General features: G+C 52.8%; 3 protein-coding genes across 7 annotated transcripts; all 3 read left to right on the top strand.

Moving 5' to 3' along the window:
- The first annotated feature begins 122 nt into the window (after positions 1 to 122).
- LOC147174844 (fibroblast growth factor receptor substrate 2-like) lies at positions 123 to 8,515 on the top strand. Of its 2 annotated transcripts, XM_086073828.1 has the most exons (6): positions 123 to 668; positions 3,947 to 4,028; positions 4,758 to 4,854; positions 6,685 to 6,871; positions 7,098 to 7,235; positions 7,294 to 8,515. In XM_086073828.1, exons 3-6 carry the CDS (start codon positions 4,786 to 4,788, stop codon positions 8,370 to 8,372), a joined length of 1,473 nt encoding a protein of 490 aa, XP_085929954.1. In that variant the 5' UTR covers positions 123 to 668; positions 3,947 to 4,028; positions 4,758 to 4,785; the 3' UTR covers positions 8,373 to 8,515. The 2 variants fall into 2 exon arrangements, with proteins under 2 accessions (XP_085929954.1, XP_085929955.1); XM_086073829.1 differs by lacking the exon at positions 3,947 to 4,028.
- A 2,066-nt stretch (positions 8,516 to 10,581) lies between these two features.
- On the top strand, positions 10,582 to 17,347 carry tbc1d15 (TBC1 domain family, member 15). 2 transcript variants are annotated; one of them, XM_086072986.1, is made up of 17 exons: positions 10,582 to 10,738; positions 11,480 to 11,581; positions 11,656 to 11,730; positions 12,371 to 12,524; positions 12,608 to 12,836; positions 13,777 to 13,879; positions 13,946 to 14,140; positions 14,299 to 14,427; positions 14,576 to 14,679; positions 15,249 to 15,343; positions 15,434 to 15,550; positions 15,627 to 15,727; positions 15,800 to 15,899; positions 15,970 to 16,067; positions 16,139 to 16,255; positions 16,329 to 16,415; positions 16,969 to 17,347. In XM_086072986.1, the coding sequence occupies exons 1-17, from the start codon at positions 10,712 to 10,714 to the stop codon at positions 17,152 to 17,154; spliced, it is 2,019 nt and encodes a 672-aa protein (XP_085929112.1). In that variant the 5' UTR covers positions 10,582 to 10,711; the 3' UTR covers positions 17,155 to 17,347. The 2 variants fall into 2 exon arrangements, with proteins under 2 accessions (XP_085929112.1, XP_085929113.1); XM_086072987.1 differs by lacking the exon at positions 14,299 to 14,427.
- A 1,803-nt stretch (positions 17,348 to 19,150) lies between these two features.
- On the top strand, positions 19,151 to 24,148 carry tph2 (tryptophan hydroxylase 2 (tryptophan 5-monooxygenase)). Of its 3 annotated transcripts, XM_086072992.1 has the most exons (11): positions 19,151 to 19,455; positions 19,543 to 19,659; positions 20,724 to 20,907; positions 20,989 to 21,089; positions 21,189 to 21,256; positions 21,348 to 21,544; positions 22,054 to 22,189; positions 22,277 to 22,403; positions 22,484 to 22,579; positions 22,683 to 22,816; positions 23,735 to 24,148. In XM_086072992.1, exons 1-11 carry the CDS (start codon positions 19,282 to 19,284, stop codon positions 23,907 to 23,909), a joined length of 1,509 nt encoding a protein of 502 aa, XP_085929118.1. In that variant the 5' UTR covers positions 19,151 to 19,281; the 3' UTR covers positions 23,910 to 24,148. The 3 variants fall into 3 exon arrangements, with proteins under 3 accessions (XP_085929118.1, XP_085929117.1, XP_085929116.1); XM_086072991.1 differs by having other exon boundaries at positions 20,724 to 21,089; XM_086072990.1 differs by having other exon boundaries at positions 19,151 to 19,659.
- The last annotated feature ends 659 nt before the right edge of the window (positions 24,149 to 24,807 follow it).

The following is a 24,807-nucleotide window of genomic DNA, read 5'->3' as shown; positions in this document are numbered from 1 at the left end:
TTATCGAGCACTGCGCATGTGCAAATAGTAGCTAGTAGCTGGTTGGCTTGGAAGTGCCTCAGCGCGTGGCTGGCTGGCCAGTGGTTGGCTGGTGAGTGATTGGCTGGGTGGAGGGTGGCTGACTCGCGATTGGCTGGCTGGCTCGCGGTTAGCTCCTGATTGGTCGACTGCTGGTTCGTCTGGAAGTTTGGGGCCAACTTTGAGCCCGACGGACGAGCTAGCCACCAGCTAGCCTAGCGGAGTAGCGGCAGCGGCAGAGGAGAGGCCAGCAAACTTTCTCTTTCTCTTTCTTTTTCTTGTCTTTTCTTCATTTGACCTCGGACGGCGTCAGCGGCGCTCTCGGTTGGCGTTGAAGCGCCAACGCCTCTCGATGGATTCCGCTCGCTTTCTGTGGCCTGTGGTGCGCGAAGGCGAGCGTTAGGCGACTTTGGGAGAAGTTGTGCGGATTGTTTTTTTGGTTTGTTTTTTGTTTTTTTTGGCGGAGGAGGAAAGAGGAAGATGGACGCGGCGGCGGAGCTCGTGTAGCAGTGGGGGCTGATGCTATTTCTAAAGCTAATGCTAAGCTAACTGGTGCTAATGCTAACGCCGACCGTCGGTCGGAGCTGCTCGGCCGGGCGCAGCGCGAAGCCTTCCGCCGCCTTTGGAGGCCTCCAGTCGGCTTCAAGTCGGTGAGTTTGCTCTGCTTCCTTTTTCTCGATGTTGCGTGCTCGTCTAATTAGCCACTTAGCATCGCCTGTTAGCCGTGCTGTGTTGCTGGCCAGGCAGTTAGCCTAGCCGTGCTAACCAAACAAGCAAAAATAAGTAGCATGCATCACAAACCGACTCGGCAAACCGTTTCAAACTTACTTCAACAAAATTGTCGTCCTCTTGTCACATGTTGGCCTCTTCAACTTTTTTTTTTTAAATTCTTTTGCGCTTTTCTGAAACTACTTTTGTACTTTCGAGGCAACGTTAAAGTAAACACGAGCTGTCATTAACAACTTTTCATTTCGCGTCATTTTTTGGCTCAGTAAAAAGAGCAAAGATTCAATTGATACTTTTATTTAGCTATCATTGAACGTGTACCAGCGGCATGTTTCTGTTTCTTAAGCATTTACGTCTTTTCTAATACATTATCTTTGATTATGGATTGAAGTCGATGTCCTGCATACGTCATTGTATCTCTATCATGATCAATCACTGTCAAGCTTATATTTCCCATTTATTACATTTATTATGTATTAGCAATTGTGCAAAATTAATACTAAAGAATTCAGATGCGACATAATAAAAAAAATCACAAGATTAATCAATTATTTAAATAATTGTTAGTTAAACCTTTAAAATGGTTAGTTTTTTCCTTTTTGTTTGTTTGGATGACATTCACAGTTGTTTCAATCCATCCGCAATCTTGCTTTTTGTTTTTCAAAATGTTTATTTTGCCGTGACTGGCAACTGCCACCCAGCGCAATTTTGCCGTGAATTGAACTACAGATACACATTTTGCACCAGTCAACGTGTACCAGTTGCTTAGTGGCATACTGGTTCGAATGGTCGCCCACTCGGACCTCATTTCTTGCAACCAGTTGGGTGTTGTAAACCCGCCGTTTAGTTTCACGTGTTTATTGAGGAATTGAACACTTATTATAAATGGATGCTGCCTTTGAATGTCATCCTTGTCAGAGAAATCCCTCCTGATGATGTAAACCAGGTTTTCATTCGGTCATTTAGAAAAGAACTTTGTTGCGCCAACAAAATGTCACGGTAAGCGACAAAGAACAACATTCAAAAGTATGAATAGTGAAATAATGATCTTGTCTCATTAGAGTCCCAAATAATTAGGGGCGGGAATCTTTGGACACCTCACGATTGGATTACGATTCAGGGGCTACGATTCGATAATGAAACGATTATTGATCCATTTTTAATGTATGTACATTGATGCTGGTTTTTTAAAGTTTTTTTTTTTTTTACATGTTTCTCTTCATCTTGATCACTTGGTGCAATGGATCAAAACAAAAAAAGAAGCCCCACAGTTCAGTCAGATCACGGATTTGAATCACGGATCGGATCAGCAAACAAAAAGCTAAATAGAATTTTGTCTTTTTTATTTTACAAAACACTTGTTCCCATTAAATAAGAAGATTCAACTCAAATTGTCAAATATGTCAATTTAGAATGTAGGAACACGAGCCATGTTTGACATCATGAATGAATGTTTTTATTTATTTAAAGGGGAAAAAAGTTTGATAAAGAAAATGAGGATGAAATGATTCAAATGATCTTTCTTTTTTTTTCTTTCCTTTTATGAGAAAGAAAAATACCACAAACTGCAATTTAAGGCAAACTAGCCCACGTTCACATCATTGAAGAAGAGGCAAAGAAAGATAAGAAAGCCACGCTTGTCAGACGACCGCTACTTTAAAAGCAGCTAGCGACGAGCCGCTAACGCCGGAGACCAATCACACAGCGACGCCGTTTGTGTGTATTTGTTTTTTCCTTTCGGACACATCGTTGCATGTCGCATCGATTGCAACATTGACGTCTGAAAAAAGGGCTGACGGGTAGAAGCAACTTATTCGTAACCCGTCCCCACGGATTCTTACTATACGCATCGGTCATATACATTGATTAGGATTGATTCATATCGTTATCAATCCCAGACTTAAGTCTGCGCGCTCCTCGCTCGGTTCATCTTGAGTAATGTCTCAATGTACGTTGCGGCGAGTACCAATCATTTGGAATTGGCCAATCGGTTCCCGGCCGCCGCCAACGGGCCCGCCCCGCCGGGCGAGCGCATGCTCTCTCTCGTTCGCCAGTAGCGCCTTCTCTCCGCTGACCTTGGATCGGCTTCCAGAAGAGCAGACGGGCTTGCGTTCTGCCCATTGCTACGATTTTGGGACGGCGACGTGTTGACGCCGTCATGTAACGGCAATAATGAAAAAGTACGAGAAGGCAAGTCAAGCTCGCCGTCAGCCGGGCACGCCGCCGTGCAGGCCAACTTCAAAATAAAAGCTTACTTATGCTATCAACGTCTTGTTTCTTGAGCTTTATTTTGAACGTAGCCTTTGTTCAGGCGGTTTGGTACTTTATTGAACGTTTGTAGCGTTCTTGCCAAGTCTCACAAAATGCCGCCATACACGCTACTTACATGTTCAAAAATATATTTTTTTTCTCTGCCATCACGGTGAACGTGGGCTGATCTTGTTGCCGTCGCGTGAACGTGCTTTTTAATTAAAAGCTGCCTTTTTGGATCTTATGGCGAGGTTGGCATCATCCATGTGCGTTTTCGTCTGCGCGGGCGTGCTTCCCAAAGTGTCCGCAGATGACGTTACGGCGCTTCCGAGTTCCGCAATATTTTGAACCACACTTTAATAATCGGAATGCGGACGTTTGTGGCTCGATTCAGACTCGTCCATGTCTGAATCGCGATGCATCTGAGAATCGGAAATTTCACGTACTTCCTGTGATCGTTCTTTCACTTTGAAGCTACTTTTTGACAAGCAGTACAAATATTTGTGAATTTGCCAAATGACCACGATTCGAACCTTTTTCCTTCCTTCTTTCCTTTTTTTTTTTTTTTATTCCAGCATTGTTTAAGCAGTTGAATGACATCACAATTTACTCTGTCAATAAACATGTATTGGGTTAATATTTGCTGGGTTAATATTTGCTGAATGATTTGTATTTATATATCGGTATTTTATTCTTTTACTTTTTGATGGAAATGTTCAATATTTTGGGGAAATGAAAGATAATTGATCTGAAAAAGAAAAAGTGCACTTTTGTTTTTGTTGTCACATCATCGCGAGTTGAGCGTCACTCAAAACAAACGATGCTATCGTGATCGGTTGTTGGACAATATCAAGCTGAAAAATGTATAAAAATGACGTTGAGTTACTTGATTGTTGCGTCTGTAATTACATCATGCTCATTTTTATGTTTTTGCTCTGGATTTCATCTGCAGCTGATTTGATCATCATCATCATCATCATCATCATCATTGCTGTGCCGATGATTGCGCCGCTAAGCATGGAGGACGACCTTCGGTATGTCTTGAAGAGCGCGATGCCGATGCGGTCACGAGGCTTGGGCCCGCCCGTCTTTTGACGGCGCAACTCGTAGGACGGCTCCAAAATGTCGTTTTGAAAACGGCCTTCTTTCATTCAAGTCAACTTTATTTCTATTGTTCTTAATCACGCGAGAGTCCCGAAGGGCTTCACACGCCCGCCGTTGACAAATATCAACGACATCGCCTAATCCAACCACAAGAGGGCATTCAAAACAATCTACTGTAAATGTTTCCCTGAAAAATGATCCAAAACGTTCCCACAGTATTGGACACCGATTCATAAAAAAAATCATTTTGAGAAAAAAAAAAGATAGTTAATAGGCAATATGTAAATGTTGTAAAAAAAACAACATTTCATTCCAACGCCATATTTAATGTTACAAATGTATGCAAAATTAAGTACTTTTTTTCTTTCTTTTTTTTAATGCTAAACAGTTAAAGATATGGTCCAAAGGATTGTTTTTGTCTGTTGGGGCCGTTTTGAGGCCAGCGGCTCCCAGCGGCGTATGCAAATGTTGCCGTATGCAAATGTTGCCGTGCGAACGCGCGCTCCCGATAGGTGGGCTGCTTTCCTGCTTGAAAGTGGCAAGCTGCTCATTGGCCCATGCCTCGTCTCGCACCTTTGCACCCTCGTCATGTTTCTTCTGTGTGTGTGTGTGTGTGTGTGTGTGTGTGTGTGTGTGTGTGTGTGTGTGTGTGTGTGTAGACGAGCCGCACAGGTGCAGTAAGGCATCATGGGTAGTAGCTGCTCAAGCTGTCCAGACAAAGACTTGATTGCAGATAATCATCAAAGTAAATTCAAGGTAGGTGTCCTCGGACCCTCGCGGCACGCGGAAGCCGGCTCAAATGTTTTCATTCATTCATTGCGTCCCAACATGACATCGGGAGGATGAAGATTGCATTTGCGAAACGGGTCACAGCAAAATGGCCGCCCGCTGAGATTCACTCATATTCCACCAACACCAAAATATTCATCAGAATTTGTTTTGCTTGACAAGGTATTGTTGTCAAGTTCCTTTTGGACCGCTAAGCGCAAACGTCCAAGCGAGTCCCAATCAAGCTTGCCAAATGGCGTCCGCGGCAAATGTCGCTTCCTGTCAGCCGAGTTTGCCGCTTGCCGACGAGTAGCAAATGTGACAAGAGCGGCCGCCGGCGTTGTGGCAAACGTGAAACGGGCGCTTCTCGGCTCCTCCCAACAAATCGATTGAGGAAAAACGATTGCCTGAAATGTCTCGCGGCGCTTCGTGAGTTTTGCCAACATTTGGTTCTGCGTTGCGCCGCACCGCCGTTCAAAGAGGACATTTTGTCGTATGAATGCAAAGACGTGCGATCTGACGCCACATCGTTCCAGACGCGGCCAAGCGGGTTGTCGGCGTCTCGCACCGACAATCCAGCGAGGGATCGACTCCTCGCAGAGTTGATTTCAACACTCGTTCAGAGTTTATATAGCGACGCGTTATACAGTCAAATCAACGCTTGTAAAATAGTGAAGCAAATATTTCACACTGGGTTTAGAGTACATTTTTACGTTACACGTTGTTCCATTTAACTGTCCTCGGACCCTCGTAAAAGTTGGCCGCCGCGACGGGGATGGAAGTGGTGCGCTCTGGTGTCGCCGGCAACCGCAACCTTTAGGCTATCCAGCCGCAGAGTGTACAGGGTGTTGAACCTGTAACTTCGGTCTGTCGCAAGGGATTTTTGCTTTTGTTTGCTTTTTAATCGTCAATCCTTGAAAATATATTTTTGGGGAGGCGTGAATGATTTGCCAAAAATGTGGTTCTGTCAACATCGGCCCGTCAAGTTTCCGAAGGCTTCTTTTGTGTGCAAAGCCTGGGAAAAAGTAGACGGCTTTTTGTCTTCGAGGCTTCGTTCACCTTAAGTCTAAAATAAGGAAGCGCGCTCGCCGAGGGGCGATTGTGTGTCGATGGCGGCCGATGGCGCCGCTTTTCAACTTGAAGCCGTTCTGTTGACGTTGACCGCAGTCGGACTGAAAATGAATTCATGGCCCCAAACTCCTTCAATATTTCCCAGTGGAAAAGCAAGCAAGAAAGGGGGACGAGGAAAATGGCGCTGACTTGTCTGTCAAACTGGAGACGAGCAGTGGAAAGGCGGAGCCAAGCTAACACTCTGCGGAGGTGATCAGCGCCTTCTCTGCACGCCATTTAACTCTGAAAACGTTCAAATGACTCTTTGGGAGTTGAAATCAACGACCGCAAATTGAACTCTCCAATTTTTGCGCATGGAGCCGCCGTCCCTCAAGCGTCAAAGATGAGAAATTCAGAAGTCCAGAAGTCCAAACCCTGCCAACATTTAGCTTTAGCTGCTTGTACTCAACCGGCAGGTAAAGCAGGTCGTTGCGAGAAGCGCACCTGTTGCTGGCGGGGTTTTTACTTTCCTGACCTGCTTTTGCCGTCTCTGCCGCCTGCAAACACACGCAGGAACGAGCGCCATTTCCGTCCTCGGCTTTTCAAATTGTTGCTGCGTTGTCCTCAAGTCGGCGTCCAGTCATTCCCCAATCGGCATTTCCGAAACCATCCGGGTCCGAAAAGTTGGCGCGGCCAAGTCGAGCGTGGTTCGGCCCGGCCGCTTCCCGGTCTGGAAATATTTGACGCGCGTGTCCCCGTGACCGGCAGGTGATCAACGTGGACGACGATGGGAACGAGCTGGGCGCCGGCGTGATGGAGCTGACGGACGGCGAGCTGGTCCTACACACGCATCGCCGCGACGACGTCAGGTGGCCGTACCTGTGCCTGCGCCGCTACGGCTACGACTCCAACCTCTTCTCTTTCGAGAGCGGCCGGCGCTGCCAGACCGGACAAGGTGAGACGCGCGCTTCGGCCGTCCGTCTTTGTGAGTGCGTGTAATGATGTAAATTTGTAAATAAATAAAGCACGTTCGTTTAGCCTCGTAGCGTTCCTAAAGAAACATGCGATCGGGAGAGTCACCCCCCCCGCGTCGTGCTCTCGTCATTCACCAGACGCATTCAAGAGTTTTGATCGTCCCTTTAGGAACGTTACGGAGGCTTACCTTGTTTTCTTTATCGCAGGCATCTTTGCGTTCAAGTGCGCGCGTGCCGAGGAAATCTTCAACATGCTGCAGGAAATCATGCACAGTCACAGCATCAACGTTGTGGAGGAAGCCGTGCTGGATGCCAGCCACCAGGGGGCGGCGCTCTCACCTGCAGGTATGCGCGCCGACTCGCGTGTTGTTGCGACACGTTTGCTAACGCGCCCGCGTCTCAGCGCTAGGCTACTCGGTGCCGACGGTGCCCAACGGCGTGTCCCGGCTGCCGTCGGCGGGAGACGTCCCGTCCCACCCGTCCAGTCGCCACCCCTCGGTGGCCAGCACCCGGCTGCCGTCGGTGGGCGAGGAGTCCACGCACCCCCTGCTGGTGGCCGACGAGAGCGCGCCGCGCGCCCCCGCCGCGCAGCCGCCCGACGAGCGCTGCGAGTGCTTTCAGGCGCACACGTACGTCAACACGGCGCGTCTGCTGGAGGAGCCGCCGAGCCCGCCGGAGAGCCCCGCCTCCCCGGAGGCGCCGCGCCAGCCCACCCCTCCGCCCCCTGCGCCAGAGCCCCGGGTGCTGCTGGAGCCCCAGGGCGCGCGCTTCGTGCTGGGCCCCACGCCGGTCCAGCGGCGGCTGCGGGAGGCGGGAGAGACTCCAGAGAGCGACGGCGATGCGGCGCCGGCGCCGTCCCGCTGCCGCCGCCCGCCCCCGCTGACCCCCGACCTGCACAATGCCAACAACTCTGCGCAGCGGCGCACGGCGCTGCTGGACTACGAGAACTTGCCGGCGCTGCCGCCCGTGTGGGAGGCTCGCAAGTCCAGCTGGGAGGACGAGGAAGGCGGCGGCCTGAAGACGCCGGCGCTTAACGGCTTCAACCCGCACGGGCCGCTGTCGGCCGCCCCGGAGCCCTCGCACAACTACGTCAACACGGAGAACGTGACGGCGCCGCTAAGCGCCCACCGGCCCGACACGGCGCGGCGGCGCCCCGACGGGCCCACCGTCTTCAACTTTGACTTCCGCCGGGCGCTGGGCGAGCCGCCCAAGACGCTCAACTACATCGAGGTGGAGACGGACGGCGGGGGCGGCAACCGGGGGGCATCGGACGGCAGCAACCCGCACACGCCGCGCACCCCCACCTCGCCCCCGCCGCCCGGCACGCCGACGCGGCGCACCGAGCTCTATGCCCTGATCGACATTGAGCGCACGGCCGCCATGTCCAACCTGCAGAAGGCGCGGCCGCGGGACGACGGCACCTCGCGCAAGACGCGCCACAACAGCACCGAGCTGCCCAGCAAGAGCGCCGCCGCCTTGTGACTTTCTTCTTCTTCTTCTTCTATGGTACACATCAGTATTACTGAAGCAAGCATTCCATTCGGGCTCTGTTCATGCTGCTCCCACTTTCGGTACTTTGCTTCCTTTGTTGATTGCGCCGCAATAAAAAACGTATCTTCTCTTTGTATTGGATTTGATCTTCTTTCACGCGCTGCTTCTGCGGTCTCCATGGCGACCGCCGATGATGTCATTGTCATCGGCCCCCTCCGGATTTGCGTTTTTGCTTGACAACCGAGCGAGGCGACCCGCGGGTATGCTAAGGAAGGTGGTTAGCAAGCGCAAAAAGGTATTCCGAGTCTGACCAACAGTTAGCAAGCGAACTGCGACGCTTGAAGTAGCACGAAGGAACTTTTCAACCGTAATCAAATACTTGCATGACTTCCGACGAAACGTGTACTTGAACGGAGCATTGCCATGGCGTGAGAGAGTTTCATCGTTTTTATTGGCCCGAAGCAACTTTGAGGAAGATGGAAGGAACGCTGCCACACAAAAACACTACAAATGTGCTGACGTCACGTTCCTCATTCGTTACAAAGACTGATGTCAATTTCAATGTCGATTACTGCTTTCCTGGCAGAAGCTGCAATGCAACGCAAAAGTTTTGTCTGAGGAGACAAAAAGGAAAATAGAAGCTCCCCGGATAAAAGGACAGGCGAGGATCAACATTGGCCCAGATGTCACTCGCTGGCGTGAGCAAAAAAAAAGAAGAAAAAATACATAATGCGCTTGTCCTCATGGGAAATGCGGTCTTCCTTCTGGCATAACAATACTGTTCTTGTCCATATGGTGCCATAATCGATGTAAACTAAAAGTTCCTTAGTGTTGCTTCAGCAGCAGCAACTTTCCAGCGGCCGACTTGACGACAGCCAAGACACGTTTAGTTTTTTTAACCCCCCACCTTGTTTACTTGTGGTTAATCATAGGATCAACATTGCTGTCGCTCGTAGTCAGGTGTGCAGGGTGGGGCCAGCATCCACCTGGGGGGTCGGTGCGTTTGCAGAGCAGCATCCTGATGGGGTGAGGGGGACACTGGCAGGCGCCGCATCTGCACCAGCCTTCAAATCAGTCCAAGTATGTTCACAAAACTCGGGAGGGACTTTTCCATGTCTCCCTCGTCCGACACGGCGGACTCAAATGATCAGATCATCAGCCAGCTCTATGGAAACCTGAGAAAGATCCTGTTCATCAAATCAGGCGTGTTGGTAGAGGGAGTCATCAGGGTTAGGATTTGAAACAAGCTAGGCTTTCAAATGTGTGGGGTTTCGAACCAGCGCCGTGTTCAGGATGAGGCTCAGCTCATCAGTATGCCGCTCATCGTCCTTCTATGCGGAGGATGAAGGGATCGGACTAGAAGTACTATTCTGTCCTCTGTGTGTGTGTGTGTGTGTCCAACACAAATTGACAGATAGCGAACAGTTTTCAAAATAAATGAAGAGGGAGAGAGAAGTTGCATTTTTATTGTCTTCCATTTGTTCTTCTGCAAAACTGAAATATACAATACAATCATATGTCACTAAAATACACGCACACACATGAATGACAACACAAGGAGCTGTGCATAATGTGAAAATAATCGACAATGCAACCTACACTTAACTGCAACATCACTGGCGTTAGAAATGCAAATAAACAATCAAATGCCCTCATGAAATGAAAAGCAGCATTCAAGTAAAAAGAACTTTCAAGCGATGCTTTTCTCTGGCACAAGCAACACAAGAAGTCGTGAGAACTGTAGCTGCAGACTGTAAACGAGCGTGTGGTTTGCGCACGGCCCACGAGTAACCGGAGGTGTCATGTGATCAGTCAACAGAAAAACAAGTACACAAGAACGCCTGCAGAGGGAGACAAAAGACCACAGACAAGGCAGCTCCAACAGGTCATCACAAGTACTCTTATTATATTGCCCTACAACCAGTGGTACTGTATACACGTCATTGCAGAATTGGGGGACATTTTACATCCCACCCACCCGTCAAATTTGAAATAATCATGCAGTTTCTGGGTGAATTGACTTATGAGTCCTAAAAAGTAACCCCGAAAATGCCATTTTCTTCTTACTTTACTCTTTACTCAGGATGGGTGAAGCCATGGCTCAGCCTCCTCTGCCTGTAATTGGCTGGTAGCCACCTGCCTTCGCTGATTAGATTGGCTAACTAGACAGATGAGCCAATCGGAGGCCGAGAAGGGCGGGTCATGTCCAGGACGTGAAGCACGGCTCGTCACCGGGCGGGCGGGCTCGAAGTGGAAGCTAACCGGAAGCTAACCGGAAGCTGACGTCTGTGTTGTTGTGGCGTTCGACAGGCACGTGACTCGTTGGCGACATGGCGGCCGACTCCTCTGCTGCAAAGGTAAAAACAAGGCGTGTCTCTCCGGAGAACGGTCGACGAGGAAGCGCAGCTCTGACGACGTTTGTCGGAAGGACGCCAGCCGCCGCCGTTTTCGACGCTCATTTCCCCGCCGCTGCTCGTGAGCGTGCCGCGGTTGCAGCGGCGGCAAGCTTGCTAGCTAAGCTAACAAGCTAGCAAGCAGCTCATCAGTCCGCCGCGTTGAGGCTCTTGAAAAGCTCGCAACACGGAACGCGTCGTCAACGTTGTCTCCGCCGAAACTGACACGAAGACAACTTGCTAAATGCTAAACGTGTTTTCTTGCGGCCTGAATGTTGACTTGCACTTGTCTGCTGTCTCTTGTCCAATAAAAATGAGCTGATGCTGAACGAGACCATTTGTTCAGCATCCCAAGCATCCTTCGGGTGGAATTACCCACAATCCTTCGCTGTCGTGACCTTCTTTTGGACACAAATAGTGCTTTGCCGCCATGTTTGTTCTTCTTTTTTTTTTAACTGGGGGCGGGGTTGCTAATGTCAGTCGTGCGCGACCCCCTCCCCGCCAGATTGTCTGCCCTGCATTGACAACAGAGAACATGATTTGAAGTTGCGCAGAATTGATGCCTTTGCAAATGTGACAGCAGTCGCGAGCCTGCTCCAAACAGCCGCCCGCGTTAGTTAGTTAGTTAGTTAGTTAGTTAGTTAGTTAGTTCCACTTCACATCAACCTTTCTTTCCGTCCGCTTGTGTGTTGATGTTGTCTTCAGGTTGTGTTTGAGCTGGAAGGCGTCTTCGTGCATCCAAGTGGAGATGAAGAGGACGCGCAAGAAGATTTTCTTGTTTGTGGTTCGCTTCGAATTGTTGAGAAGGTTTGTAACGTCTTCATTTTCAAATGGAGGAGGAGGAATTGAGTGAAACGTGTTTTGGATGTCCCCCTTGGCAGGATGCGGACGTCCTGATGGAGTTCACGCCGCTCGAGGACTCCGTGGACCCTTCGCACATCTTATGTGCCGCCAAGGTGCGTGCGTGCGTGAGCGGACCAGCTCAAATGACCAGTTTGCTCATCGACCAATCACAATTTGACTAGCGATGGCCCCTCTCGTCACTTCCGTGCTCATCAAGTCACCAGACTTCCGTCTTTCAGTCGAGATGCCAAACGACAATTCAATGGCAAAGAAGCCTTGCATGATAAAATACGAATATTATGCATGTATTCTAAATATTGTTATCAAAAGAATTGTAATTAGTATATGAGTAATATTTTGGTAAACAAAAGTTGTTTAGCCGTCAGTTCTTATTTTGCTGCCTTGACATTGACGTTTCCTTTTTTCTTTATTTGCTCTTTTCAACTTGCATCAAACCCAAATGTTGTCAGCTGCTGTTTGTTGCCAACAAAGTTGTTGTTCCAGCAAAATCTTTTGCCCCCCGAAACAAACTTCGCGACGCCGATTGAGACGACCGCGCCTTAAAAACATCCGCCGGCAAACGTGCGCTGCAGACGCGATTTTGTGCATATGGCAATTTGCGGTTGAGATTTGAGCAAGCGTTGGAAGTGGACGCGCAGTTCGCCACGTGTGCTGTTGCGCAACCCGGTTGGCCATCCTGGCGCTTCCTGCGTGTGTGCGTGCGCACGCGGGCGCCGTCTGCTGTGCCTGCAGGACTCCAGCTCGGTGATGGAGTGGGACCAGCGCGGCGGCGGCGGCGGCGGCGGCGGCGGCCCGCGCCCGTTGGAGAGCCAGCACAGCTACGAGACGGAGTGGGACCTGATCAACGCCGCGCCCTTCAAGAAGAAGTCGTGCGCCGCCGGAGAGGGTCGGCGCAAGCTGAGCGGCAACGGCTTTTTCTTTGTAGCGGCCTGCCGGCTGACGCGTCCTCCCCCCCCCCTCCTTGTTCAGGTTCGGCCACGGGCGCCCACGAGCGCAGCGGCCGCTTCTTTTCGGTCAGCCTGGCTCAGCTGACCGCCGTCACGCTCCAAGAGGAACGCCGGCAGCGCTGCGACGCGCCGGCGCTGCTCTTCGCGCTCAAGGGGTCATCGGCGCCGTCGGCGCTGCCCACTCTGCACTTCCAGCAGGGCGGCAGCAAAGAGCTCCTGGACGGTCTGAGCCGAGTGGCCACGCTCCGCCAGTGAGTACGAGCGCACGGCGGTCGCCGAACCGGGGGCGCCCAAGCACTTCATTTATATGCTAATTGTCTCCCTTTGAAGCAAATAGCAGCTTATGAAAAGTCTTATCGCAGACCTTCGCGCAGGAAATTGCGCTGAGGCCAAATCCGCTTGCATCCTCACAACACACGCACGCGCACGCTCGAACCTCTACCATGCGGAGGCGCCATACAAAGAAGCTTTTTCAAGTCTTGTTTTTCTGCCTGCTCGTGTCACAGTTGACCAAATAAGAAATTCAAGCGGCTGATTTGTCACTCGCAGTTGATGTTTACTGTCAAACAAACGCAACGTGGTCATTTCCGAAGTTGGACTCGAACTTCAGGAAAGTCGCCATGAAAAAAATAAAACTGAAAGGAAACGCTAGAAGAAGAAAAAAAGGAGTCCAATATTCGTGGGAAAAAAGTTTTTTCTGCTTGGAGTGGGTGGATTTTGAAGCGTATCGAAAAAAGGAAAATGGAAATGTTGGCAATGGAAACAGGTTTGGCGGATTAACCGCTGGGACGTCACACGCACGTTTGTAATCCCAAAGCAATGGCGGACGATAAAGTGAGGTATGTTTGGGGGTACGACCAAACAGAAATCTTTTTGGAATAAAAGAAGCAATTTTAGATGGAACACGACGGTTGATCACGAATTACAAAAGCAAACTCATACGACGACATCATCGCACGGCGCAGTCGCTTCCTGGTCTGCTGGATCACATCTCTGTGGTGTACAGCGCCACCTGCAGCGGCGGAGTCCCCTCTCAATATTGGCAGAAGAACAACAGATGGAAACGGGCACAAGTGGCGTCCGTTCTGCGCATTTTCAGTAAATGTGCTTAAAAAGCGAGAAAGGATTGGACGCAAAGCTGACTCGGTTTTGTTTTTGCCGCTTGATGACGATGCCGGTTCCATTTGGCAGGTGCGCGGAGGACCCGTCTCGTCTGCTGATCAGCGCTTCCAACAAGGTTCTGAGTCAGTCCTTCGAGAACCTGGCGGACGAGCACAACTTTGGCCTGGTCCACGTAAGTCTTGGCGCGCCGACGCGCACGCGCGCACGCACGTACTGACGCGGCCGCTGCGTCCGGCAGAAGTTCCGCAAGGATCCGTACGTGACCACGTTGGGCCGCTTCTCCAAAGTCACCAACTACATCTTCGACGCCTTCCGCGGGACGGAGGAGCAGCACCAGCGCCCCCCGGAGGAGGTCGCCCACCTGCTGGGCGAGGTCATCCCGGGCCTGGAGATCAACCGGCAGGAGGAGCCGGGCTTTGAGGTCATCACCAGGGTGAGCCGTCCGTCCGTCGGCAAGCCCAGAGTCCTTGTCAGCGGACGGCAAGATGGCCGCCTGCCCCCTTGGATGACTTTTGCCAAGAGCAGAAAGATTTTTGCGTGCTTGTTGCGAGTATGCTTGCTGCCTGTGATGTGTGTGCGTGCGCCCCCCAGGTGGACCTGGGGCCGCGGGCGCCGGTGTCGAGGAGCGCGCCGGTGTCGGTGTCGACGTGGAACGCGCATCAGGACCAGGACGGTCGCCTGACGCACGTCGGCCGGCTGCAAGACGACATCTTCAGGGGGGCGAGTTGCCTTCCGTTGCTTCTGCTTTAGCTTTAGCTTTAGCTTTTGCTTTTGCTTTTGCTTTTGCTTTCGCTTTCGCTTTCGCTTTCGCTTTTGATTTTGCTTTCGCTTTCGCTTTGACGGCGCTTGTGCTTTGCCGCCCGCGCAGGGTTTGTGCCACGCGCTGCGGAAAGAAGCCTGGAAGTTCCTCTTGGGATATTTCCCGTGGGGAAGCACGCTGGACCAGAGGAAAAGTCTGCAGAGAAGCAAAACGTGCGTAGCGACCACTCGGAGTCTTCGCGGTCGCCCGCCGTGACTCGGCTCCTTCGGCGTTCTGACCAAATATGCAAATCTCATTCCAATTGCGCATGTCGTCAAATGTCCTTTTGCTCGTAAAAACAAAAAAACATTTGATTGTCCTATTGAACACAAACGTTTTTATTTCGGAACAATAACGTTTGCTACACGAAGAAAGAAATGTTGACGTTGTTAGCAAGTCGGCGTGTCACGTGACGGGTCGGCCATTTTCACAACAAACTGGTGAGCGAATCCTCACAGACGGCGACCGGCACGTCTACACGCAAAAAAATGGGGGAAAAGGTCAGGTCAAGGTCGATGCGCTCCGAAATTCGACGTCCATTTTACAAGAACGAAAACGAGAATTTCTGATGTGAAAAAAAACGTGACTAGATTTTTCAAGTAAATCTCAATCTCCATTTTTTCAGTCGACATGTTTAAAAAAAATTTTTTTTTAAATGGGGACAATACAAAAGGCATTGGGATTGGCCGAGGGTGCGAGCGGCAGTCCTGCGAAAGTGACGGACGTGAAGTTGTTGTTGCAGGGACGAATATTTCCGCATGAAGCTGCAGTGGAAGTCGGTGAGCGAAGAGCAGGAGCGACGGAACTCGCGACTTCGAGACTACAGGAGTCTGATCGGTGAGAAGCCGCCGCCGCCGCCGCTCGCTCGCCCGCCGCCGCCGCTCGCTCGCCCGCCCGCTCGCCTCTCTCACAGTCCGCCGTTTCCAGAGAAAGATGTCAACCGGACGGACCGAAGCAATCGATTCTACGAGGGGACGGACAACCCGGGTCTGGTCCTCCTGCACGACATCCTCATGACCTACTGCATGTACGACTTCGACCTGGGTGAGCGCACGGCCGCCGTCGGCGCCGTGGCGTGCGCGCGCGCGTGCGTGCGTGCTGACCGCGTGTGTGCGTGCAGGTTACGTGCAGGGCATGAGCGACCTGCTGTCGCCCATCGTCTTCGTGATGGAGAACGAGGTGGACGCTTTCTGGTGTTTCGTCTCCTTCATGGAGCAGATGGTGAGTTGAAGTCAGCGCCGCTCGCGATTGGTCGCCCGACCGACCGCCCGACCGACCGTTGGCGTTTTGCAGCATCCCAACTTCGAGGAGCAGATGCAAGGCATGAAGACTCAACTGATCCAGCTCAGTTTGCTGCTCAGGCTGCTGGATCCCAACTTCTGCAACTATCTCGGTATGCACAGCACGCCAACGTTTGCATTTCCGGGTCGGACGCTCGTTTGACGTTTGACGTGCATTTGCAGAATCTCAGGATTCGGGTTACTTGTACTTCTGCTTCCGCTGGCTGCTGATCCACTTCAAGCGGGAGTTCTCCTTCCATGACGTCCTCAGGCTGTGGGAGGTCAGCGCGGCGTCGGGTCGCGACCCGGTTGGCGCGAGCCGCCCGGCTGACCCGCCCGTCTTTGTGCTCAGGTCATGTGGACGGGCCTGCCCTGTCGCAACTTCCATCTTTTGCTGTGCTGCGCCATCTTGGACGCGGAGAAGGACGTCATCGTGGACGAGAAGTTTGACTTCAACCAGATCCTCAAAGTAAACGTGGCGCTCGTCCGTCGTGCGTCGTGCGTTTGTCTCGTGGCTTAACGGGCGCGTTTGCTTTGGCCAGCACGTCAACGAGCTCTCGATGAAGCTGGACGTGGAGGACGTCCTGGCAAAGGCGGAAAGCATCTGGATGCAGATCAGGAAGTGTCAGGTAGCGGCCGGCGCGTCCACAACACACGAACATGCGCCACCAAATGGCACCCGAGGACCATCAACGCCTGAAAAGGGCGCTCGAGTCGGCAGAGCGCCGCTCGCCATCAAGTCATTTTCATGGCTGAAGTGTGGAGCAAAAAAAAGGAATCGAAGCGACCAAATCGATCAGAGCCGTTGATGGAGAGCGTTTGGCCAACTCGGTTCCAGCAGGGTCACAAGATGGCGTCCACATGTCATCAAATCAGCAGGGTAACACCATATGGACGCCATCTTGTTACCCTGCTGGAACCGAGTTGGCCAAACTATTAATGGCTCTGCAATGAATTATTCAAGCGTAGGAATGCCCTCAAGTTTTGATGATGATGATGATGATGATGATGATCTGGTATAAGCGCGTTTGTTTTCCAAGATCGCGTTGACCTCGTTTGACGCTTGAAGGTTTCGCTCGGCGTGCGGCGACCGCGCCGCGTCTGCCGATGTGATGGACGTGCATGCGCTGACCTTGCGCTGACCTTGCGCGTCCGTGTATGACGATCACACGCTGTCTTCAGGGCCTCCCGCATTCCGTGGTCAACATCCTGGCGCGCGACTCGGAAGCTGGCCGCGACCCGAGCGAGGACGCGGAGTCGGCGGCGGTGTCCTCGTTGCATCGAGACGGACGCGCGTGCGCCAACGCCAACGGACGCTTGCGCGTTGTCGACTGTCAGCATCTCAGCAAAGTTGCCTTCATGTCGTAGCCAAGGTTGACTTTTTTTCCCGTTCTTTTTTTACCGCCTGCACTTTTTGCGGTCTGCGCCGCTGCACAGGAAGTGGCGTCCGTCCGGACACGTTTTGTAAAGGAGAAGACATTTTGGAGCACGCGGGTCGTCACCGTCGTTGCCGTGTTGGTTTCCTGGCAGCGGATGTAAACATTAAAAAGTTTCTCTTCTACTTTTCATGGCTTGACTTTGATTTTCGCGATGAAACGTTCACGCCGATTTCGAATCAAACGGCTCGCGTTTGATTGCCAACCTTTGAGCAAGGCACGTATCGGAAAAGGAAGCCAAAAGCCGACTTGAGAAGAAAGTGCCGAAGGTCTTTCGCTCTCGTTGACCTTGAAAAGGTCACTTGAATCGTCAGACTTGATTCGGTGGCAATTTGCGGCGGTTTGTGCTGAACTGTAAAAACTGAAGTCGCCTCGCCGATTACGGAGAAGCGAGCAAAGGTCTGCAAAAGCTCGTGAACAAATCAGTGCTGCCGTTCATCAGTGGTCCGCCGCAGCTTGGACAAACGGACGGACGGACGGACGGACGTCTAATTGGACCGCCGTTCAGCATGATCAACACGTGGCCACGATTTGATGTTGGCCACAGCAAATGTACAATTTGACGCAGACCACCAAGAAGGTCCGCAAGCCCGCACCAGACGGACGGACGGACGTTCCCTCCCGTTTGGCGTGCGTGCGTGTCCACCACGACCATCAGCGACTCCGACTCCGCCTCCGACCAGGTACGTGACGTGCTTCAACTTGTCGACTATTTGAAAGTGCGTTTGCGGTCCGCTGAGGTTTTTGTACACTTAACCAGGACGGACTGACCCTTGACCTTCACAAGTGACCCCAAAGCAAACTGGAGTTGTGCTCATCGTGACGTACGTGCAGGTGGGGCCTTTTGATGGTGGACTTGTTCTCATTTGGGATGACCGACCAAAACCAAAAACCCGTCCCGGACCCGATTGCACGTCAGCCAGCGTCAAACGCGTCCTTCCTTGACCTCCTTCCTTGACCTCCTTCCTTGACCTCCTTCCTTGACCTCCTTCCTTGACCTCCTTCCGCTTTTCACCTGACGTGATCTCACCTGCAACGTTGGCTTGCGTTTGTGCTCTCGTGGACTCGATGATGTCACTCGCTTGCCGATGACTCGATTTGCGTTCGCGAGACAAACGTTGATTGCGTGCAGGGCTGGACTGGCCATCTGGCGCGGGGGGCAGATGCCCGCCGGGCCGGCCCACGCGGTGCTTTCTCATGATCGTTGTCCTCCATTTTTCCACAATTTAGAAGGGCCAATAATCCGTTTTGATGAGAGATGGCAAACTGAAACATCAGTGGCAAAAAATGCCAAGGCTGATTTTTTTTTTTGTGCCAGTCCAGCCCTGATTGAGTGTGACGAGTCCTGAGACTCAAGTCCTCCAAGTGGTCTCTTCGCTTTTTTCAAGTCCACTGAATATTTTTCTGAAATGAGTTTTTCTCGGCTTCAAAGTGGATTTTGGCGACGCGTCCGGATGCTGTTGAATGCGAGATGCAGCGTGCGCCGCGCTATCGCCGCATCGGCTCATGAGGCGGCGGCGGCGGCGGCGGCATATCTGACAGGCGGCGCTTTCATTTCCTGACTGACAGGAAATTGGCAAAGACCGGCAGGTGCTTGCTACCGTTATCAGCTGACGCGCTGGCCGCCTTTTGTGCTTCTCAACACACGCACGCACACACACACGCACGCACACACACACACACGCACACACACACACACACGATGTTGAAAGACGGATGACGAAACGCAACATCCACTGAGTGACAAACATTTCACGACATGTTCTAACCACGTCACGATGTTCCGATAACAGATCGATCTGTCATCGGCGCGCGTATTCCAAAATATGCTGATGACGCGACGCGGTGGATCCAAGCCAATTTCTGTAGCACGTCCGACGGATGTGGCGAGGAGAAGCACGATTGGTGGAGCGTGACGAGGGGTGTCAAAGTGGGGCCCCTCCTCCCCCCTCCCTATTTAAGCGTGACGGCGGAGGGCGCGCGCAGCGTTTGCGCAACAGCGGCCGCGCCAGCGTTGAGACTGGAGCGCTCGTGGTACTCGTACACGCACTGGTTCCCCATGGCGTCCCCGCACGTGATGAAGGCCGACCAGCAGGAGGCGCCGGCGGCCGCGCCCGCCATGCAGCCCGCCATGATGATGTTCTCCAGCAAGTACTGGAGCCGACGCGGGCTCTCCTTCGACTCGGCCATGTTCGACCGCCGTCCGCCGCTGCGTCACACCGGCGGACAGATGGTGACCCGACGCCGTCGTCGCCGTCGCCGTCAGAACATCCGACTGACCTTCGCTGATGCTGACCTTTCTCTGTGTGCGTGTGTCCAGTCACGCCGTCCGTCCTTCAGTCCCATCAGCGAGAGCGCCGGCGGTCCGAGTCAAGCGGTGGTGTTTTCCCTGAAGAACGAGGTGGGCTGTCTGGTGCGAGCGCTGCGACTCTTCCAGGTGAGTCGTCCTGCACAAATCCCGAACCTGCGGACGCAAATGCAGGAAACGCAAATCAGGTGCAGTTTGACGAACCGTAGCGAGAAAGCGGAGCGGACAAAAGGACGCGAGCGGACTGGTCGCCGTGACTGGAACAAGTGTGACGTGACGCGACTTGCTGCGGAGTGACTTGACTCGGGTGCGACGAGGATGACTTGGTTAGCTGTTCACGCACCAACTTCCACACCGACCGGACAAACGGCACACATTAAGGCGCCGTCCGTCCGCACCAAAGCCACTTTCAATAGCGTTGAGGCCGTTTGTCCACAAGATGGCGCGCTTTCGGAGCTCGAACGCGATCTCTTTCGAAAGCCGAGATTTCAAAAGGCGCCGCGTCCGCGTCCGTCTGGACGCCATATGCAGCGATGACGCAACGGTCGCAGCTCCATGACGACGCATCGTCGCACATTGACGACGTGTGCGCCAATGGCGGCTCGCCGTCGGCATCGTTTTGCGCAAAATATTTGCCTTTTTTATTCCCACGTTGTACTTGAAGCAGCCGCCATTTTGTTTGTCTTTTTCACGTTGTTTCCATACAAGCACAGCCATGTTTGTTCTGCAGATTGCAAGAAAGTTAGAGAAAAAAGTGCTGGTCTTCTTGGCTGATTCTTCTTCTACGCTTCGTTCCCGTGGCTGCGCAACAGCGCCACTCCGGGCTTGGCATCTGCATTACAGCCGTTAAACGTCCTCAGCGTCTTCTTTTGAAACGCTTCTGCGTGTACGAGATCTGTTTGACGAACGAACTTCCGTCTGGGCGGGGCCTAAATACGCCGCGACGAACGAGACACACCCGGGGACGGGAAGACCCACGCAGGTGGGCGTGGTTGGACGGACCGAGACAAGCGGAGACACGGGAACGCGAGACGAAAAACAGCAGCCACAAACAAAAACAACAAGCCGACGTTGCGGAACGGAAACGTGACACAAAGTCAGTTGCGGTTCTTGATGCATTTGAGTCGGGTCAAAAGGTCGGCCCGGAGTCCGGGCGTGTGCTTCGCGCGTCACGTGACGCTCGCCTTCAACAGGAGAAGCGCGTCAACCTGAACCACATCGAGTCGCGCCCGTCCAAGCGCGCGGCCAACGAGGTGGAGATCTTTGCCGACTGCGGCTGCGACAAGAAGGACTTCAACGAGCTGCTGGAGGTTCTGAAAGATCACGTCAACGTTCTGTCCTTCAACACGCCGGCGCACGCGTGGGCCGCGCAGGCCGGTCAGTGCGCCGCGTCCGGCCGATCGCCACGAGTGCGCGCGCGCTCGCTCGCCGGGCCGACGCTGTGTTTGTGTGCTGCAGATGAGGAAGACGTGCCGTGGTTCCCCATGAAGATCTCCCAACTGGACCAGTGCTCCCACAGGGTGTTGATGTACGGGTCCGAGCTGGATGCTGACCACCCGGTACCGTCCGCGCGTGTGTGTGTGCGCTGTGGGTTGCGGCGGGCCGAGCAGGACGTCCGCACGAGCGTGACCGCAATGTTTCTTGTTTTTGCTCTTCAGGGCTTCAAAGACGAAGTTTACCGTCAGCGCCGCAAGTATTTTGTGGAGGTCGCCATGAAGTACAAGTTGTAAGCGGCGGCGGCGGCGGCGGCGGTCGGCACCCGCGTGACGCCTTTGGATCGCCGCGCTGACGTTGGCCTCCGTGTTTGTGTGTCGCAGCGGTCAGCCCATCCCCCGCGTGGACTACACGGCGGAGGAGGTGCGCACGTGGGGCGTGGTCTTCTGCGAGCTCAACAAGTTGTACCCGAGCCACGCCTGCAAGGAGTACCTGCGCAACCTGCCGCTGCTGCGCCAGCACTGCGGCTATCGCCACGACAACATCCCGCAGCTGGAGGACGTGTCGCGCTTCCTCCGAGGTGCTCGCTCGCTCGCCCGCTCGCTCGCCCGCTCGCTCGCTGCCAGTTGTCAGGTCCAGTCAAACGAAAACATTGAATGAACAACAGACAAGGAAGGAAGACAAGACTTCTTTTTCTCCTACCGCTCGGAAGCACACTGAGCCGAGTCCTCCCTCTGAATTCTTTTAGGGTGGTCCCTGCTTACGCAGCCGCTGCTGCTCTAAAAGTTGGGGGGGAGCGCAGCAGCAAGCCTCGCAGATATGCGTCATTGCAGTGCAGGTTGTAATGCAGACATGCTAAAAGTTTCAACCGCGGAACGCGAAAGGTTCCAGCCGCTATCTTGTGATAAGTTCCTGTTCTGCAGCTGCAGGAGGGTGAGGGTTAGGGTTCGAGTCGTGTTCCGTCTTGCGGGAGTTCTGCTTTCTTCACCATGAGCGCGATTCCAACGCGGTTACAGCGATGAATAAATGCTTTGCAATACTATAAGAGTAAATCGTTTATTCTAAGACTTCCGATTGCCACCTTTGCAGAGCGCTCCGGTTTCACCGTGCGACCCGTCGCCGGTTACCTGTCGCCTCGAGACTTCCTGGCGGGTTTGGCCTACCGAGTCTTCAACTGCACGCAGTACATCCGCCACAGCACCGACCCGCTCTACACGCCCGAACCGTGAGCGCCCGCCAGCGGAGCAAAAAACCTTCCCCGGCGCACCCGGGCCGCTTGACGTGTCGCGTGTCGGCGCGCGTTGTGTTGCAGGGACGCGTGCCACGAGCTTCTGGGTCACGTCCCTCTGCTGGCCGACCCAAAGTTTGCTCAGTTTTCTCAGGAGATCGGGCTGGCGTCTCTCGGGGCTTCCGATGACGACGTGCAGAAGTTGGCCACAGTGAGTACGGCGGACGTCTCGTAGCGCCCCGCACGCTTGCGTCTTTGCGGTGACACGCGTGTGCGTGTGCGTGTCGTCAGTGTTACTTCTTCACCATTGAGTTTGGCCTGTGCAAGCAAGAAGGTCAGCTGCGAGCCTACGGCGCCGGTTTGCTGTCATCCATCGGAGAACTCCGGGTAACGCACGCACGCACGCAGCTGACTCCAAAAGTGCCAATGACCTTTGAACCCTCTTGCCTGAGCAAGTTTCCTTCCTAGTCTGTGTTGTGTTGTTTTCAAGCACGCCTTGTCAGATGAGGCGCGCGTGATGCCCTTTGACCCCGCGAGCACCTGCAAGCAAGAATGCCTCATCACCACCTTCCAGGACGTTTACTTTGTCTCGGACAGTTTTGACGAGGCCAAGCAGAAGATGCGGTAAACGTTCACCTTTGACACGCCGCAAGTCGTCCGACAATAACGACCATTTTGATTGTTTTCCAACGCAGCAAAATACGACCAAGTGTCACGTATTGTCGTCGGCCATGTTGAATAGCGAGACTCGGAAGCGTTTCGAAAAGATGCTCGCCTATAGAGACTGACCGCACCCCGTATTGAGTTGTTGGAAACCCCCCCCCCCCCCCCCAAGCGCCCACCCGACACACACACACACGTTTTCACTATTTAGATGTCACTCATTAATGTCCTTTTTGTTTTTTTAAAACTGTATAAGCCCCAAGGTGTTGTGCTTTTGTATGAATTGCACATATATAGTTAGTTATAGTCGGATGTGATGTCAAGGAATGTTCTGTTCTGTTTATTGCAATGTTTGATTAAAAAAAAACAAAAAACTTGGACTCGAACCCGGATCATCCGGTCGGGAGGTTAGCGCCTAACTCACTGAGCTAACAGTCCAGTAATGATCTCAGTGTTCATTCTCAGTGTTGACATGTATGCCAATTTGCCGCGGGACTCATGGTTCGGGTTCGGGTGACGTTTCAGTCGCGACACGTTACGTCTTTACATGGAACGCTAATTAATGGTTGACTTTTGGAAAAGGCAAAGTCGGGTCGTGGACCGAAAACATGCAGTCAACACTAAAACAGTCACCGGACAAATAGCTCCGTCAGATAAACACAAGCAGACGGACCGGGTTCGAGTCTCACGTGTAGTATTTTTTAAACCTGGCCAATAGAGGTCGCTAAAGCACGTGACACTTGGTGGTCATTTGGCAGCGTTTCAACCTCCAGTACGCGGCGGCGCTCGCCGGCGGACTGTCTCCTGCCACTCGATGTGGCGCCAGCGAACGCGCCGGCGAACGCGCCAGCGAGTGACTTTGTGGATGTTGTCTTTCAGCGAGTTCGCCAAAAGCATCAAGCGTCCGTTCTCGGTGTACTACAACCCGTACACGCAAACCGTGGACCTCCTGAAAGACACGCGCAGCATCGAGGACGTGGTGCAGGACCTCCGCGGCGACCTGACCACCGTGTGCGACGCTCTGGGCAAGATGAACACCTACATGGGCATCTGAACCGCGCCCGCCCCGCAGAAGCGTCGCCATCGCCATCGCCGTCGCGGAACAGACGAGAGCGGAACCCGACGCAAGATATTTGGAAAGTTGCGTTTCATGTCATCAATAAGACGTCCCAAATAAATGTCAGCGTCAGAAAAATGCTTGCTTTTCCACTTGAGTGTCGACGTTTGCCAGCCAATGCGCAAGAGGGCTCACGGTCACCTCCTCCTTTCAGTCCACGCGAGCGTCTCGACGACATTTGGGTGCGAACGGGCCAGTCTCGTAAACGGGATGATTGCTCCTTAAATTAAGAGCAAAGCAAAAGTTGCAGAAGCATGATCGGCAACATTGAAGCAACTCAGCCCATACGCAAGGGGCCCAAGGACTGAGCCTTGAGGGACCCCACGCGTCATGGCCATTCCATCACATTTGCAATGGTCGCATTAAGTTCCTCCGAGCAGGACCTGAACCATTTTAGGACCCCCGCCCAAGTTTGGAGCCTGTTCATCAATATCTTGTGATCAATCGTGTCAAACCGGCGTCCAATAAAATGAGCTCCGATGCCGTCGCTGTTCAATCTGATGTCGCGTAAGACTTGAATTAGGGCCGTTGCTGTGATCGGGTCGCTCAGGGGACGAATTCATCAAAAGGTCCCCTCGAGTTCAGGAATTCGCTGAGGTGATGAGAAAAGCACTTTTTGGACAATCTCGGCAAAGCTTTGAGACGGACGACTTCACAGTTTGGGTCCGAGATGAAAAATGAGTCAAGCGTCAATCAAGATGCGTGACAGGAGTGTGACTGGATCGGGCTTTTGCCACCTCAGGTGCGGGAAGGACGTCGTTCGCATCGTCCTCTGCCTTTTCGGGATCCACGAGCTCCTTGTCCACTTTCAGATTTTCAGATTCAAGGGACGTTT

This window comes from Leptonotus elevatus, chromosome 4, assembly GCF_054856555.1.
Source record: "Leptonotus elevatus isolate MCC_2025b chromosome 4, RoL_Lele_1.0, whole genome shotgun sequence".
Lineage (NCBI taxonomy): Eukaryota > Metazoa > Chordata > Actinopteri > Syngnathiformes > Syngnathidae > Leptonotus > Leptonotus elevatus.
The sequence above is the reverse complement of the archived record's forward strand: the minus strand, read 5'-3'. Positions and strand labels throughout refer to the sequence as shown.

Coding starts and splice junctions, on each gene's coding strand:
- LOC147174844 (XM_086073829.1), top strand. CDS start 4,786: ATGGGTAGTAGCTGCTCAAGCTGTCCAGACAAAGACTTGATTGCAGAT. Junction 6,872..7,097: donor GCGCTGCCAGACCGGACAAG/GTGAGACGCGCG, acceptor TCTTTATCGCAG/GCATCTTTGCGTTCAAGTGC. Junction 7,236..7,293: donor GGCGGCGCTCTCACCTGCAG/GTATGCGCGCCG, acceptor CCCGCGTCTCAG/CGCTAGGCTACTCGGTGCCG.
- tbc1d15 (XM_086072986.1), top strand. CDS start 10,712: ATGGCGGCCGACTCCTCTGCTGCAAAG. Junction 15,551..15,626: donor CATGTACGACTTCGACCTGG/GTGAGCGCACGG, acceptor GTGTGCGTGCAG/GTTACGTGCAGGGCATGAGC. Junction 16,068..16,138: donor ACGTCCTCAGGCTGTGGGAG/GTCAGCGCGGCG, acceptor CTTTGTGCTCAG/GTCATGTGGACGGGCCTGCC.
- tph2 (XM_086072990.1), top strand. CDS start 19,282: ATGGCGTCCCCGCACGTGATGAAGGCCGACCAGCAGGAGGCGCCGGCG. Junction 21,090..21,188: donor AGCTGGATGCTGACCACCCG/GTACCGTCCGCG, acceptor TTTGCTCTTCAG/GGCTTCAAAGACGAAGTTTA. Junction 22,580..22,682: donor CATCCATCGGAGAACTCCGG/GTAACGCACGCA, acceptor GTTGTTTTCAAG/CACGCCTTGTCAGATGAGGC.